At 40.8% G+C, this 13179-nt stretch overlaps 1 protein-coding gene across 2 annotated transcripts in view; it reads left to right on the top strand.

The window, feature by feature from the left end:
- src (v-src avian sarcoma (Schmidt-Ruppin A-2) viral oncogene homolog) overlaps nucleotides 1–11844 on the top strand; it is a 52431-nt gene extending 40587 nt beyond the window's left edge. For both annotated transcript variants that reach the window (XM_017487666.3, XM_053686257.1), the window contains exons 6-12: nucleotides 1479–1628; nucleotides 2498–2656; nucleotides 3142–3321; nucleotides 3629–3705; nucleotides 5948–6101; nucleotides 6246–6377; nucleotides 8866–11844. In XM_017487666.3, coding sequence (XP_017343155.1) covers nucleotides 1479–1628; nucleotides 2498–2656; nucleotides 3142–3321; nucleotides 3629–3705; nucleotides 5948–6101; nucleotides 6246–6377; nucleotides 8866–9074 — 1061 coding nt within the window. In that variant the 3' untranslated portion in view covers nucleotides 9075–11844. The remainder of the gene's footprint in view (nucleotides 1–1478; nucleotides 1629–2497; nucleotides 2657–3141; nucleotides 3322–3628; nucleotides 3706–5947; nucleotides 6102–6245; nucleotides 6378–8865) is intronic.
- Nucleotides 11845–13179: the final 1335 nt, after the last annotated feature.

Here is a 13179-nt window from a genome sequence, read left to right as displayed (position 1 = left end):
TATATGGACGAAAATATGTTGACACCATACCAGTCACCCCCGTATGTGTTTGTCGAACATCCCTTTCTATATTTAGTCTCCCTTTGCTGTAATAATAACCTCCACTAGATTTTGGACAGTAGCCGTGCGGATTCGTGGTCATTCAGCTACAAGAGCATTAGTGATGTCGGGCGAGGAGGCCTGGTGTGCAGTCGCTGTTCCAGTTCATTCAAAAGGTGTTCAGTGGGGTTGCGGTCAGGGCTCTGTGCAGGTCGCTTCCACACCAACCTCGGCAAACCGTGTCTTCATAGACCTCGCTTTCTGCATTGCCATGCTGTTGTTCAAGAGTCTTACAATTAATATCATTAAAGAGAGTGTATGGTGTGTGTATGTGTATATATATATATATATATATATATATATATATATATATATATATATATATATATATATATATATATATATTCACATGCCACTTTTTAATAATGGACATTGTCACAAAGCAGCTGTGCAGAAATCCGGATGTAGGGTAAAGTCATTCCTAATGAGTAAGCCAGAGGGGACGGTGGCAAGGGGAAACCCCCTAAACCAACACGAGGAAGAAACTCTGACAGGAATCAGACTTAAAAGAGAACCCGACCTCTCCTGGGTGACAACGGATATTCTGATTGAGTCATTAACCATCCACGGCTGTAAACCGTAAACTGTAGAGTGACGAGGATCAGGGTAATTTCTGATTTCATCAGAGGTTTCACTTTAAGTCTGTAAGATCAAAGTGAAGTTGTCCACTGTTCAGTGATTGTGACTTTAGCGCGAACGGTTTTGAGCATGTGCGGTATTTAAGCGATCCACGTAAGAATATCCACAAGCATCCAAGTATGCTATCCAAGTAAGAGGGATCTAACAGCAAACATTAGGCTAGCTAAGTGTGGCCTTGCTCAGCTGCAGCAGGTGATTGTGTGGTGAAGGAGGCTCCAAGCTGAAGTAGAGCATCCGGATGGATCAGGCAGATCCACAGGGCAGGCATCTGGCAGAGGGAGTGACGTAGCTCGGAGGGTGGGGGAGGGGACGAGAACCACACATTATTAGGTATGTTCTTGTCCTGTAATGGTTTCAGAAGATGCAGAGTGCAAGCATGGACTCCAGCACTAAAAGGAAGAGCCAGAAGATAACAGGCATATGTTTGAATGCCTGTAATATATTCATGTGTTTTGGTTTGTATGGTTGTGTGACTAAAGTTCACTAGAATTAAACAGATAATGGCAGACAAAGAGAACGAGAGAGAGAGAGAGAGAGAGATGAAATGAAAAGATTAAAATCAGAGAAGACCGGAAAAGAGCATGTGCTCTTGTACTCACATGAATGCCACTGTTGTTGGAACAGTGCCCCCTAGTGACATTCTTGCAGAGATGCATTTTGTTGTGTTGTCCATTTTTGTGGTTTGTTTCATTTAGTGCTGTTTAACACACCATTCTGCTTTTAACAAACCAACCTTCCAGGTGCCTACTGCCTGTCTGTCCTGGACTACGACAACGTTAAAGGGCTGAATGTGAAGCATTATAAAATCCGGAAGCTGGACAGCGGTGGCTTTTACATTACCTCTCGCACGCAGTTTAATAACCTTCAGCAGTTGGTCAGCCACTACCGCGGTGAGTCACTGGCTCTATTCGCCTTCAAAACCTGACTGTGTGTATGTGTGTGTTTAAAGCATAGCGATAGCGATTTCTATGAAGAACGTTCCACACCAGAGCGTAATGCATTAAACCCATGAAATACAAAACACAGATGGTATACCGGCCCTGCGTGAGTCAGAATGATATTTTTGCATGTTTTAGTAGTAATTCTGACCAACTGTTAATGCAGCTGGAATGACACACCTGACAACACCTTCTAGAACACGTCTTGAGGCTGTGATTGGACAGTGATTCCATTTTCAGTGACTAACACACACCGATGTAAATGAAATACAGTGCACTGAGGAATCACACCCATCTCCGTCACAAACTCCGTATTTAAATCTTAAAAAAGCAGCACCGTGTTTCACAATGCAGAGATCAATCAACAGAAGAGCAACGCGATGAAGGTTTTGCTTTTCAGCGTGCGGCGTTTTCTACAAATCAATACCATTTACATGTCATGTTTGTTTGTTTTTTCACTGATGTGATTGCATTTTGCTCGGGTGAGGAATCTTATATTTCTGTCACATTCTGTATGAACAGAAATAAATAATGCCACTTTCCTAGTATAGTTGTAAGACGCTAGTTTGCGAACAGTACCAATTTAAAAAAAACAGTATATAAAAGTCCCCAGTCAATTCTTTATAAGCAAATGCATTGCTCTAGATGTGGTGAGGTTGTTCACTTCAAACAAACATGTTGTTTTTTTTCTTCTTCTTTCTCAAACTCAATTAAAATGTATGAATAATTTAAGGAATTATAGTTGAGTACACATTACCTACAATGATAAGTGGCCTATTTCTCCCAGTCAGTGTCTCTTTGTGTCCTTTCCTCCATCTCAGAACATGCTGATGGATTGTGCCACTGCTTGACCGATGTGTGTCCAGTGCTGAAGCCACCACAGACTCAGGGTTTGGCTCGGGATGCCTGGGAAATCCCCCGTGACTCCCTGCGTCTGGACGTGAAACTGGGACAGGGCTGTTTTGGAGAGGTCTGGATGGGTAAGAACAACCAATGTGGTGTTCCTGTGGTGAATTTTCAGGTAGCTTTTAATCACAGGTTAAAGTGCACGAGTTCATATTTATTACAGTTAGGCTTCTTGTTAAAGGAACTCACGTAAATGAGATATTACTGTTCCCTTGAAATGCTACTGCCCAGGGAATGACTAACAGCGGCTTAGGAACACCACTACACCTGTACCCTAATTACAGACACCTACTAAGATGAACGTTTGCGAACACAAACACCATTGTATATAATTGGCATTTGCATTCTGACTAGATTTAACCATTTATTGGTCATATTTTCTGGGTGTACAGGTTAGTTAAACAAATATGATCATGTTTATCATGTTCTTGAGCTATCTTTCGTCCAAACCCTAATTGAGAAATTCCATCTCACGTGTTTAACTGGGATTCTTGTGTATACGGTGTATTCTGCTTGTCTGGTGGTAGGCTGAGTAAATAACGTCGACGTTTCTGGTTAGGCACGTGGAACGGGACGACGCGAGTGGCCATCAAGACGCTGAAACCGGGCACCATGTCTCCGGAAGCCTTCTTGCAGGAGGCTCAGGTCATGAAGAAACTGCGACACGAGAAGCTGGTGCAGCTCTACGCTGTGGTGTCTGAAGAGCCCATTTATATTGTCACTGAGTATATGAGCCAAGGTGAGGGTTGTTCTCAGCTTTCCACCATAACAATGAGACTGTGATGATGATGATGATGAGAAGAAGACAAAATGCATACATGATCCTTGCGCACACATTCTTTTTCTTTTTTTTTTCTCTCTCTATTAATTGATAGCTAATACGTGTACAGTAGTTCTTAATATAAGTGCACACTTAAATGAACCCCACCCACAAAAGATAACATGTTCTATTGAATAGACACGCAGTCTACTAGTCTGACTTTTTACAATGTGGATATATGGTCCGGTATATAAATTCTGCCATTTCCTGGTTTGCCTGCACACAGGTAGTCTGCTTGACTTCTTGAAAGGCGACATGGGGAAGATGCTGCGGTTACCTCAGCTTGTAGACATGGCCTCACAGGTAACGGACTCTTCATTTGGTAGCAAACTCGAGTAGCTACCAATAAATAACGAAACTGCAAAAAAGTGATCTGACTAGCTAAATAGTAGGGGGGAAAAAACAGACGTGTATTAATCCTGGGATTTTCAGCCCAGGAATGTCATCTGAGCGCCCCATGCATGTGGGTCCCCTATATACAGCGCCCACCCGCTCTTGCTTGGAAAGGTCCCCAATACCGAATGCAAAGTAGGCACCAATGACCCCACACGTTAAATTAATATACAGCAAGCAAAATAAACACAATAAATAAAATGCATGTAAATAAACTTACAGATAGTTTCAGTAGTATAGGCTAATGAATATCGAGTTAAAATGGAACGCTTACTGTACATCAACGTGATGTGCAGGATTTCTGAACATCTCCATGTCTTTGGGATAAGGCTGTCCTATAGCAGTTTTGACACTCGCAAATCAGTCATTCGCAAACATTTCCAGCAAGGCTTTGAGAATTCTTGATGCTAAAATTACTAAACGCTAAACTGAAAGTAGCTTGAAAAAGAAGGAAAGATGGGCCACCTAGAAATGGTAGCTCGTCAAGCTGTAAGCTTCTCATGATTTAAAGCAGGAGAGTACATTCTTATTTGACTTTTTCCTCAGTAGTTAATTTGTATTTACACAACCGATCTTTATTTATTTATTTATTTATTTATTTATTTCCCGCCACATTTTTGATTAATAATAGTCATCAAAACTCTGGAAGAACACAAATGGAACTATGAGAATTATGTTGTAATAAATAAAAAAAATCCAAAATAAATCAATTTTATATTTTATCATCTTCAAAGTCGACGCCCTTTTTATCTCGAATTTCCAGAAATGCATTCTTGGTATTTTCTCACCCGATTTCTTGAGGGATTTCCCCGAGATGTTTTTTAAACAGTATTAAAGGAGTTCACACCGACACCGGACTCTTATTGGCTGATTTCCGGAATATTTTTAGATTAAAAAAAATAATAATAATAATTTTTTTCGTCAATAAAATATTAGTTTTCTAATGAAAGGAATGAATATGTTGGGACGGTTATATTTTTGTCTACAACACTGATTTCAAACATTTAATCTCACACACCTTCAGATCAAAAGGTTTTTAAGACCATGAGAAACGTTTCAGTCGCGCGCCTCCAGACTTTTGACCTGCGGTGTGTATTATTTGCACTGGGATGATTGCGCAACAGTCATTGCTAGAGTAGCGTGTATTGTGCAGTAGATACAGTACCTGTCTCAGCAGCTCCATTGCGATCACTTGGGCTTGTTGATGTCTCAAACAAGTCCAGACTTGGTGCGTTTACTTGCGTACAAGTTTGCCTTTACTTTATTTACAAGTTTGGTGTGTTTACTGACGTTCTTCCTCGAACACATTTCTCTTCTTTAATATGGTCTTTTCCGCTCCCGCATTTCTTTTTCTCCTGTCTGTATCGATTAAGAGGCTAAGAAGGCTCTCGGGTCTAGCTGTAAAACTTTACATTTGGCATGTGACCAGTCTGGAATGACCAATTAGGCATCTCAGAGGTCCACTCTCATTGTTTCCTGTATGGGGAAACCGGGAAATGATTGATAGGCTACCTGTGTGTGTGTGTGTGTGTGTGTGTGTGTGTGTGTGTGTGTGAGTGAGTATGTGGCTCAGAGCACAGCTAAGAAGTTCTAACACTATCATTACTTTAATTGCGCCACCAGCCCGTGTCCCACCGGGAATTCCAGCATGGAGTGTTCACTACCCGATGGTGCCTATCTACCTCCTTATTTTCATTTATACTTATTCTTACCTATCCATATATTCCCTTGTTTGTCAGGTGAGAATTGTCATTGGCTTTGCGTTTCATCCAGTGGCGTTTCAGCAAAACCTGACCCAAATGCTGGGGAAGAAATAAACAAAACACTGGGTACTAATAGCAGTCTAGTCATTATGAGGAATGAAACATTAAGGGGTGTGCTGTTATATAGGCCACTGTTATTTATTTATTTGTTTATTTGTTTATTTATTACTGGGTTAACATCTGAAATCACCCAAGAAAATGACGCAACCTCCTCAACCCAGCATCTGGGTAATGTACATGAAATAACCAGGTATTTTTTTGGTTTTGTTTAGAGTGTGGAAAAGTTCAGTATCTGCCATGATTATTTCTTCAGTGTGCACGACAGACTCTGTTTGAGACACTACACTATGCAGTGTGTTCAGCCTGGCTGCCTGTTGTGCCGTCCTCAGATCACCTCTGGCATGGCGTATGTGGAGAGAATGAACTACGTCCACCGGGACCTCAGGGCCGCCAACATCCTGGTGGGAGAGAACCTGGTGTGTAAGGTGGCTGATTTTGGCCTCGCTCGCCTCATAGAGGACAACGAATACACTGCAAGGCAGGGTGAGTGAGCCAGCTAGAGCACTCTGTGCCACTCTCACTCTCTCTCTCTCAGTTTGCATGTTTGCTTGCTCTCTCATTTCTCTCCCTTTATCTTACACCAGCTCACTTTCTATCCATAATACACTTCCTGATCTGTATACACAGGTGCCAAGTTTCCTATAAAGTGGACTGCACCCGAAGCTGCTCTGTACGGTCGCTTCACCATCAAATCTGATGTCTGGTCGTTTGGGGTTTTACTTACTGAGCTGGCCACTAAAGGCAGGGTGCCATATCCAGGTACACATTTGAATGAACACTATAATATTACATGATTAATGAACGCAGTGATCATAAGAATTACTTGTGAAAGCAAATTTGATTTGAATTTTCTTTTCTTTTTTTTTTTTTGTAAGTCTCACATTAAGTCCATAAATTCCCATTTTAGGAAGTTATCGATGGGCTTTTATTAATGACTCTTTTAACTGTGTAAACAAGTTGTCACAGAATAAGACGGACACACAAAACTCCTTATCTGTGAATTCTCCAGATGTCTGAGTACAAAATAAAAAAAAACAAACAAAAAAAAGATCGTTTAACGGTAGCTAAAATCACTGTTCTTTATTTACACCAGAAACACCTTTACATGTTTCATGTCTTTTGTTCAGATCAAAATGACCAGAACATGAACTCTATATATGTGTGTGGTGGTCTGGAAAAAACTCACTGAATGTTATTGTGGCTGAATTCTGTCAAAGAGACAAAAGAAAAGATGAAAGGTCAGGGTCTGACACTTTCTCGCAGTATACTGGCGTTCCATTCCGCCAGCTGAATAGAAATCAGACATGTTCAATCAGTATGAACAGGTGAATTATTTTAGCGCAGCAAGTCTGTTATAAGATTATTCAGGACACTGTTGGGTTTCTGTGTGTAGAGTATCATGGGAAAGAGGAGGGGTGTGAGCCCCCTGCTGGGCAAACAATTCACACGTCTCCACAATAGCACTGGTACAGAGATCAGACAGACCGCACAACTAAAGCTTTTACCATGGTAAAATACCGTGCACGGCTGCCACAACATTTAGGCCATGTTTACACTAGTGCGTTTTTGTTTTAAAACGCGTGACTTTTGCCATGGTTACGTCCGTCTTCTACACTCCTCCGCCATTTTTAAAACACGGAGACTTTTGGAAACACAGAAGACCCGGTTTTAGTTTGGAAACTCCGGCCTCACGTTTCAGTGTAAACGGACCAAAACTTTTGAAAACAAAGGCGTGGCTTCGCCCACATTCGCCCCCTGATCGGGTCCTCTGGATCAACGCATATCCTTCCCTGATTCGTCAAGCCCCTACCGTATGATCATTACGCTACCTTGATGGTAAACACAACAACACGGAGACTGAACCGCGAGCTTTGCTGGCTTTGTTGTCATTCCTAGCAGCCATTGTGCAGTTCAATTCTGTATTTTATAACACTGCAGCTGCTTACATGCGCAAGAGGCGAGCTACGATTAGAGCGATCGGCAACAAATCTCATTTCGAGCGGCGTAAGCCCTACACGGAACGCCGGTTTCTTGTGCCTGCCGGTGACTAGCAACCACGCATGCCCAGTGTGCCCAGTGGTCATGTGACATGAGTATTTGGTTGTGTAGTGTGGACGGAGATCGTTTCGGAAACGCCAGTGTGGACGAGGATCGTTTTCATTTTAAGCCGCCAGTGTTAAAATGAAAACACGCTAGTGCAAACAGGGCCTTAAACCTAGAAGGCTATATTAAAAAAAAACAAAAAAAAAAAGCAAGAAAAACATAGGAAAAACCGCAGATTCTAAAATCCCTGAGTGTCTACTTTCATACAAGCCATTAACCATTATTGTGGATTGTGACGTCACAAATAAATTCACGGGCACCGCCAAAACAGGCGGAAACCATAAATATATTTCACCAAAACTAGCTGCCGTTTTTTTTTTTTCTTTTTTTAAATCTTACCCATGCTATCTTCCTTCAAAGCTCGTGTTTTAACAAATAAGTGCTAAAGCAGTCAGCCTGCCTAAAGTTGTGTCAAACAGTGTTCGAACAGTTGTTGGAGAGATTAGATAGACAGCCACAGTGAGACGGACATGGGCCTCATCAATTCAGCCTGTAATAAAACACTGGCGGTCAGAATGTCTGTGACGCTCCTGCACCGCAGTCACGATAGAATCTTTAAATGAACATTTCTCCCTTTTCAGTTTCAATGCTCTAACTTCAGAGAAAATGAATACAAAATGTGATTTAAAAAAATATCTATCTATCTATCTATCTATCTATATATATATATATATATATATATATATATATATATATATATATATATATATATATATATATATATGAAATATATACATAAAAAATGTGAATATTTATGTACATTTGCTTTTTTTTTTTTTTTTTTTTTAAGAAATTTGCAGAGATTTCAAACAAACTTCTTTCACGTTGTCATTATGGGGTATTGTTTGTAGAATTTTGAGGAAAATAATGAATTTAATCCATTTTGGAATAAGGCTGTAACATAACAAAATGTGGGAAAAGTGAAGCGCTGTGAATACTTTCCGGATGCACCGTATATATATATATATATATATATATATATATATATATATATATATATATATATATATATATATATATATATATATATTATATTTATTTATTTATTTTTTTTACCTGAACTGAACAAAGGGTTCAAGTCAAATAATCATTTTCAGTGATTGATATTTAGTTTCTGAATGTGTTTCCTCTATGTCCTGCGCAGGCATGGTGAACCGCGAGGTGCTGGATCAGGTGGAGCGTGGCTACAGGATGCCGTGCCCAGCAGAGTGCCCCGAATCACTTCACGAGCTCATGCTTACGTGTTGGAGGAAAGAACCTGAGGAGCGGCCCACTTTTGAATACCTGCAGAGTTTCCTGGAGGACTATTTTACCTCCACAGAGCCGCAGTACCAGCCGGGAGAAAACCTGTAAAGAAAATCCAGTAGCGCCGTTTCATCTGGGAGCAGGAGAGAGGATGGAGGATGGAGGCTTTCTGTACCGCGCTCCTTAAAGACAGCATGAGTGTTTAACGTGACCGTTTACGTGCACGCCGAATTCCAACCGAGTGCTGCGGCTAGGTAATCAATAGCAGGCTGGACGATGGATGAGCTCAGCCAGAGAGAATCAGGGGCCTTGTTAAACCGCTTTCTTTAAGAAGACACCAGGTGCTACGCGACCACTCACTCGCACGGCGAAACGAGAGAACGGCTGCTTTCACCAGTTTACGTAATGAACGAAAATTGACCGCACATAAGTACTGAACATTTCAAATCACGTCTTGACATCACGTAAACATAATCGCGTTTTTAAAGTCCGCCGAAGCTGAAGGATTCTGGAGGCGGGGCCAAATCAGCTGTTAAAGCTGACATAAGCGTGAGGTTACAGTTAAATGAATTAAAGGAAAAGGCAACCACTTCTTTTTTTTTTTTTTTTTTTTTTTTTTTTTTTTTTTTTTTTTTTTTAAACTCCAAAATATTTCACACATGTTCATTGTTGTATATTATGCGTTCCGCGGTTTTAAATAGCTACGCAACAATTTAAAGACGTCGTCACACGTTGATTTGTTTTTAACAATAGCATGCATTTGCTATATTTCCGAGTTGTGGTAACCGACTCTGAGGCGGAAGGTGGCTTGAGAAGAATGAGAGGCCGTGCTTTACCTTTCTCCTTAAAGAGAACAAAAGCATTGTTACAGTTCATTGCACAGCTCTTAGAATGGTTACCACAAAATAACATCATCATCTTCACCTCCTATAAAAGACTAACAGAGAAGTCGTTATGGTTACTTCTCATTTGCTCTACTGTTTTGGTAGGTCAGTGAAGATCACTCATCAGCTCCTATTTCAACCACGCCTTTGTTAAACTCTCTGCATATACTCCAGATATGTCACTCTTCCTCTCACTGACCCCCCATCTCATGCTCCAGCAACTCCACCGAGTCCTCCATCCTGTTCACTCCATTCACACCCTATCAACATCCTTTTATTTTTCTTATAAGATATAAAAACCCATCAGGCGACTGGAGAAGGACCCTTTAAGACCGAATTTTATTTGATAGTTTTCTTATCAGTTAGGAGGCATCTTAAACCGTCACCAGTCTTCCAATGCACATCTGATTGAACTCCTTTCAATGTTGCCGAAAAGATGACGCCCTATCTGCTGTCCCCTACTTCCTGACCTGGGATCGGTCGAATAAGGACAAAGACTGTCGAGCAGCAATCAGTTTTGAATCACACTGACCAGATCGTATGGCAGATGGAATGCAGTCGTAGTGAGAAGTCCAATGACGTGTTCTAGACCAAACACCAAAATGAAACAAAGCAGCTGCCTTTAATACAGCTTTCTGAATATTTTATTATTATTTTTCCTGATTTCTTTCCTATAGCTAATATTACGTTTGACTCTTCTGATATTATCCAGTGTTTTCTGATAGGACTCATATCTACTGATGGTCTTTTACACCTGTGTAGTTTTCTGCTTTTTTTTTTTTCCTTCTGTTTTATATATATATATTATATATGTGTGTAAATGGTATTTTTATTGATGATATCAATTGTTATCAGATTGTAATTTGTAGTTTAGTCTGAACTGTAAGTTAGGAACATCAACCTCCTCAAATCACCAAATGACGTGGCTTTTGGCCTACGGTATGTAAAGTGTCGAGTGTTTTGAGGCTAGTATTGTCCAGAGCCGGTACCACGGTCTTAAAAAGCAGGAAAGACTTTTAATCTCGTCTCATGTTTAGCGCCACGATGTTTTGCTAATTAACACCGCGTATGCTTTCCGAAGGCCGACAGTAGGATAGCGTTTGACTTGAAATGTATACATAGCCGACACACGTCATTCTATACATCACTGGACTTCTGATTATATACAAACATAAGGCAGTGTGTTATGTCCAGCCTTCTTCCTTAATTTGCCTCTGAGGTGTTCTGTTTTGTTGTGAGTTTAAAAAGGTTTGTCGGATCGTCGGGCGTATTTATGCATAAGGGTGGTGATTTGGATCTGTGAATAGTACTCGTCGGGGAGTAGGTAGTCGCTCGTGCACTGTTTTCTGTTCGCGTTTCTCACTTTTGAGTGCTCTCATGACACTGGACAGTTTGTTGTAAATACTTTCTAGTGTAAATATTTCACGGCGTTCAGATTATCCGTTTTTAATGGTCTCTTACGATTGCCTCGACCACTCTGAAATCCCGCGCGAAGGAGTGGTTTTTCGAGAAACTGGTCAAACGTCGGCAATTTGCTTAAGAGATCAGGTGTCTGCGCAACCACTCGCTTCACTCACTTCACTAAATTCCTTTTTTTAAGGAAGAGATCCGGCACTGAGATTTGATCTGGGTTAATGTGGTAATATGCATGGTTGGGTGATGGTTAGTTATTTGACTAGCTGATAATCATCATCACAGCCTTACATTTTCAAATTTGTTCTATTTTTGTCTACTATTCCTACATTTTAAAGTAAACAGGCTTTTCAAGATGCTGTTGTCTGCTCATATGGCAATGATGTAATCGGCCTATGCAGTTTTTCCTCCTGCCTTTTTTTTCCACCTTTTTTTTTTTATTTTTTAAACAGCATTTTCTATTGTACAGCTCTGTTACGCCACGACCTGTTCCATATAAAGACTTTGCAATGGGAGATGTATTCTTCAACTGTTGATACATTATCTTTTCTAAGTGCAATAAAGTACATTTTTAAAGTTTGGATTTTGAAGAATATTTGTATATACCTTTTTGTATGTGTTTTAAAAAAAAAAAAAAAAAAAGCACAACATGCAAAATATACCTTAGTTTAGTGGTTTTCAAAGTGGGGGCCACCAGGGGGCGTCAATAATTTGGTGTGAAAAATAAATAAATACATGATTTTCTCGCTCTGACAACCACACACACACACACACACACACACACACACACACACGCAATCAATTCCTAATGTAATGTAAGATGTAATTATTAATAATAATAAAAAAAAGGGGGGGATGTATTCAGAAGTTTGTATTTTTAATGTGTTTTAAAGACATCTTGCAAAAGGGGGGCCTCGGTCAAATGTTCATGCCATTTGAGGGGCCTCGCCCTGGAAAAGTTTGAGAACCCCTGCCTTAGTTAGTTTGTTCAGTGCATTCTGCCATCACAAAGAAAACAAAAGCGATATAACTAAAGTCGAATTAAAAATGCTAATGCCAGTTCACTCCTTCATCTTGAGTAAATGATTTATCTGGATCAGGGTTGCTGTGGAAATAGAGCCTGTCCCAGGAGCACTAGGTGCAAGGCAGGGGAATTCACTGTGGGATGGGGTGCTACACCGTTGCAGGGCAGTGCACAAACACATTCACACCTATGGTCAAGTTACTGTAAGCAATCCTACTTGCAGGTGAACGAAGGAAGGAATGAACGGCAGGGCCGTGGCGCAGCAGATAGCATTGCCACTGCACTGTTCCGGGGTCAGTGGTCCTGATCCCGAGCTTGGTTTATTGTCTGTAGGTTTCATGGGTTCTCTCCATGTCCATGTGGGTTTCCTCTGGGTTAATTCCTCCGTACTCTCATTTTCCCCATGGCAACTGAATGAGTAAGTGTGTGTGTGTGTGTGTGTGTGTGTGTGTGTGCCCTGCACTTGGACTGGCATTCTATTCAGGGTGAATTCCCAGCTCAGGACAAACAAATGACTCATGAACAGCTATCATGAAACATAAAAACAGTCGTTTTATCATCCAGGTAACGACACACAGGATTAATAATCAAGCGTGTGTAAACTTTTGAACTGGCTCGTTTGTGTAAATTCAATTATTATTGTGTCTTGTGGACTATATGTAAACATCTGTTATGTGAAATCGCTGATTCAGAGTAGTGCTAAATAAAAAAACTGTAGGCGCACAGTGACTTAGTTAGCACGTTTGCCTCACACCTCCAGGGTCGGGGGTTCGATTCCCACCGTGGCCCTGTGTGTGTGGAGTTTGCATGTTCTCCCCGTGCTGTGGGGGTTTCCTCCCCCAGTCCAAAGACATACAAAGACAAGTAGGCTGATTGGGATGTCCAAAGTGTC

This window comes from Ictalurus punctatus, chromosome 15 (assembly GCF_001660625.3).
Source record: "Ictalurus punctatus breed USDA103 chromosome 15, Coco_2.0, whole genome shotgun sequence".
In the NCBI taxonomy this organism is placed as follows: Eukaryota; Metazoa; Chordata; class Actinopteri; order Siluriformes; family Ictaluridae; genus Ictalurus; species Ictalurus punctatus.
The sequence above is the reverse complement of the archived record's forward strand: the minus strand, read 5'-3'. Positions and strand labels throughout refer to the sequence as shown.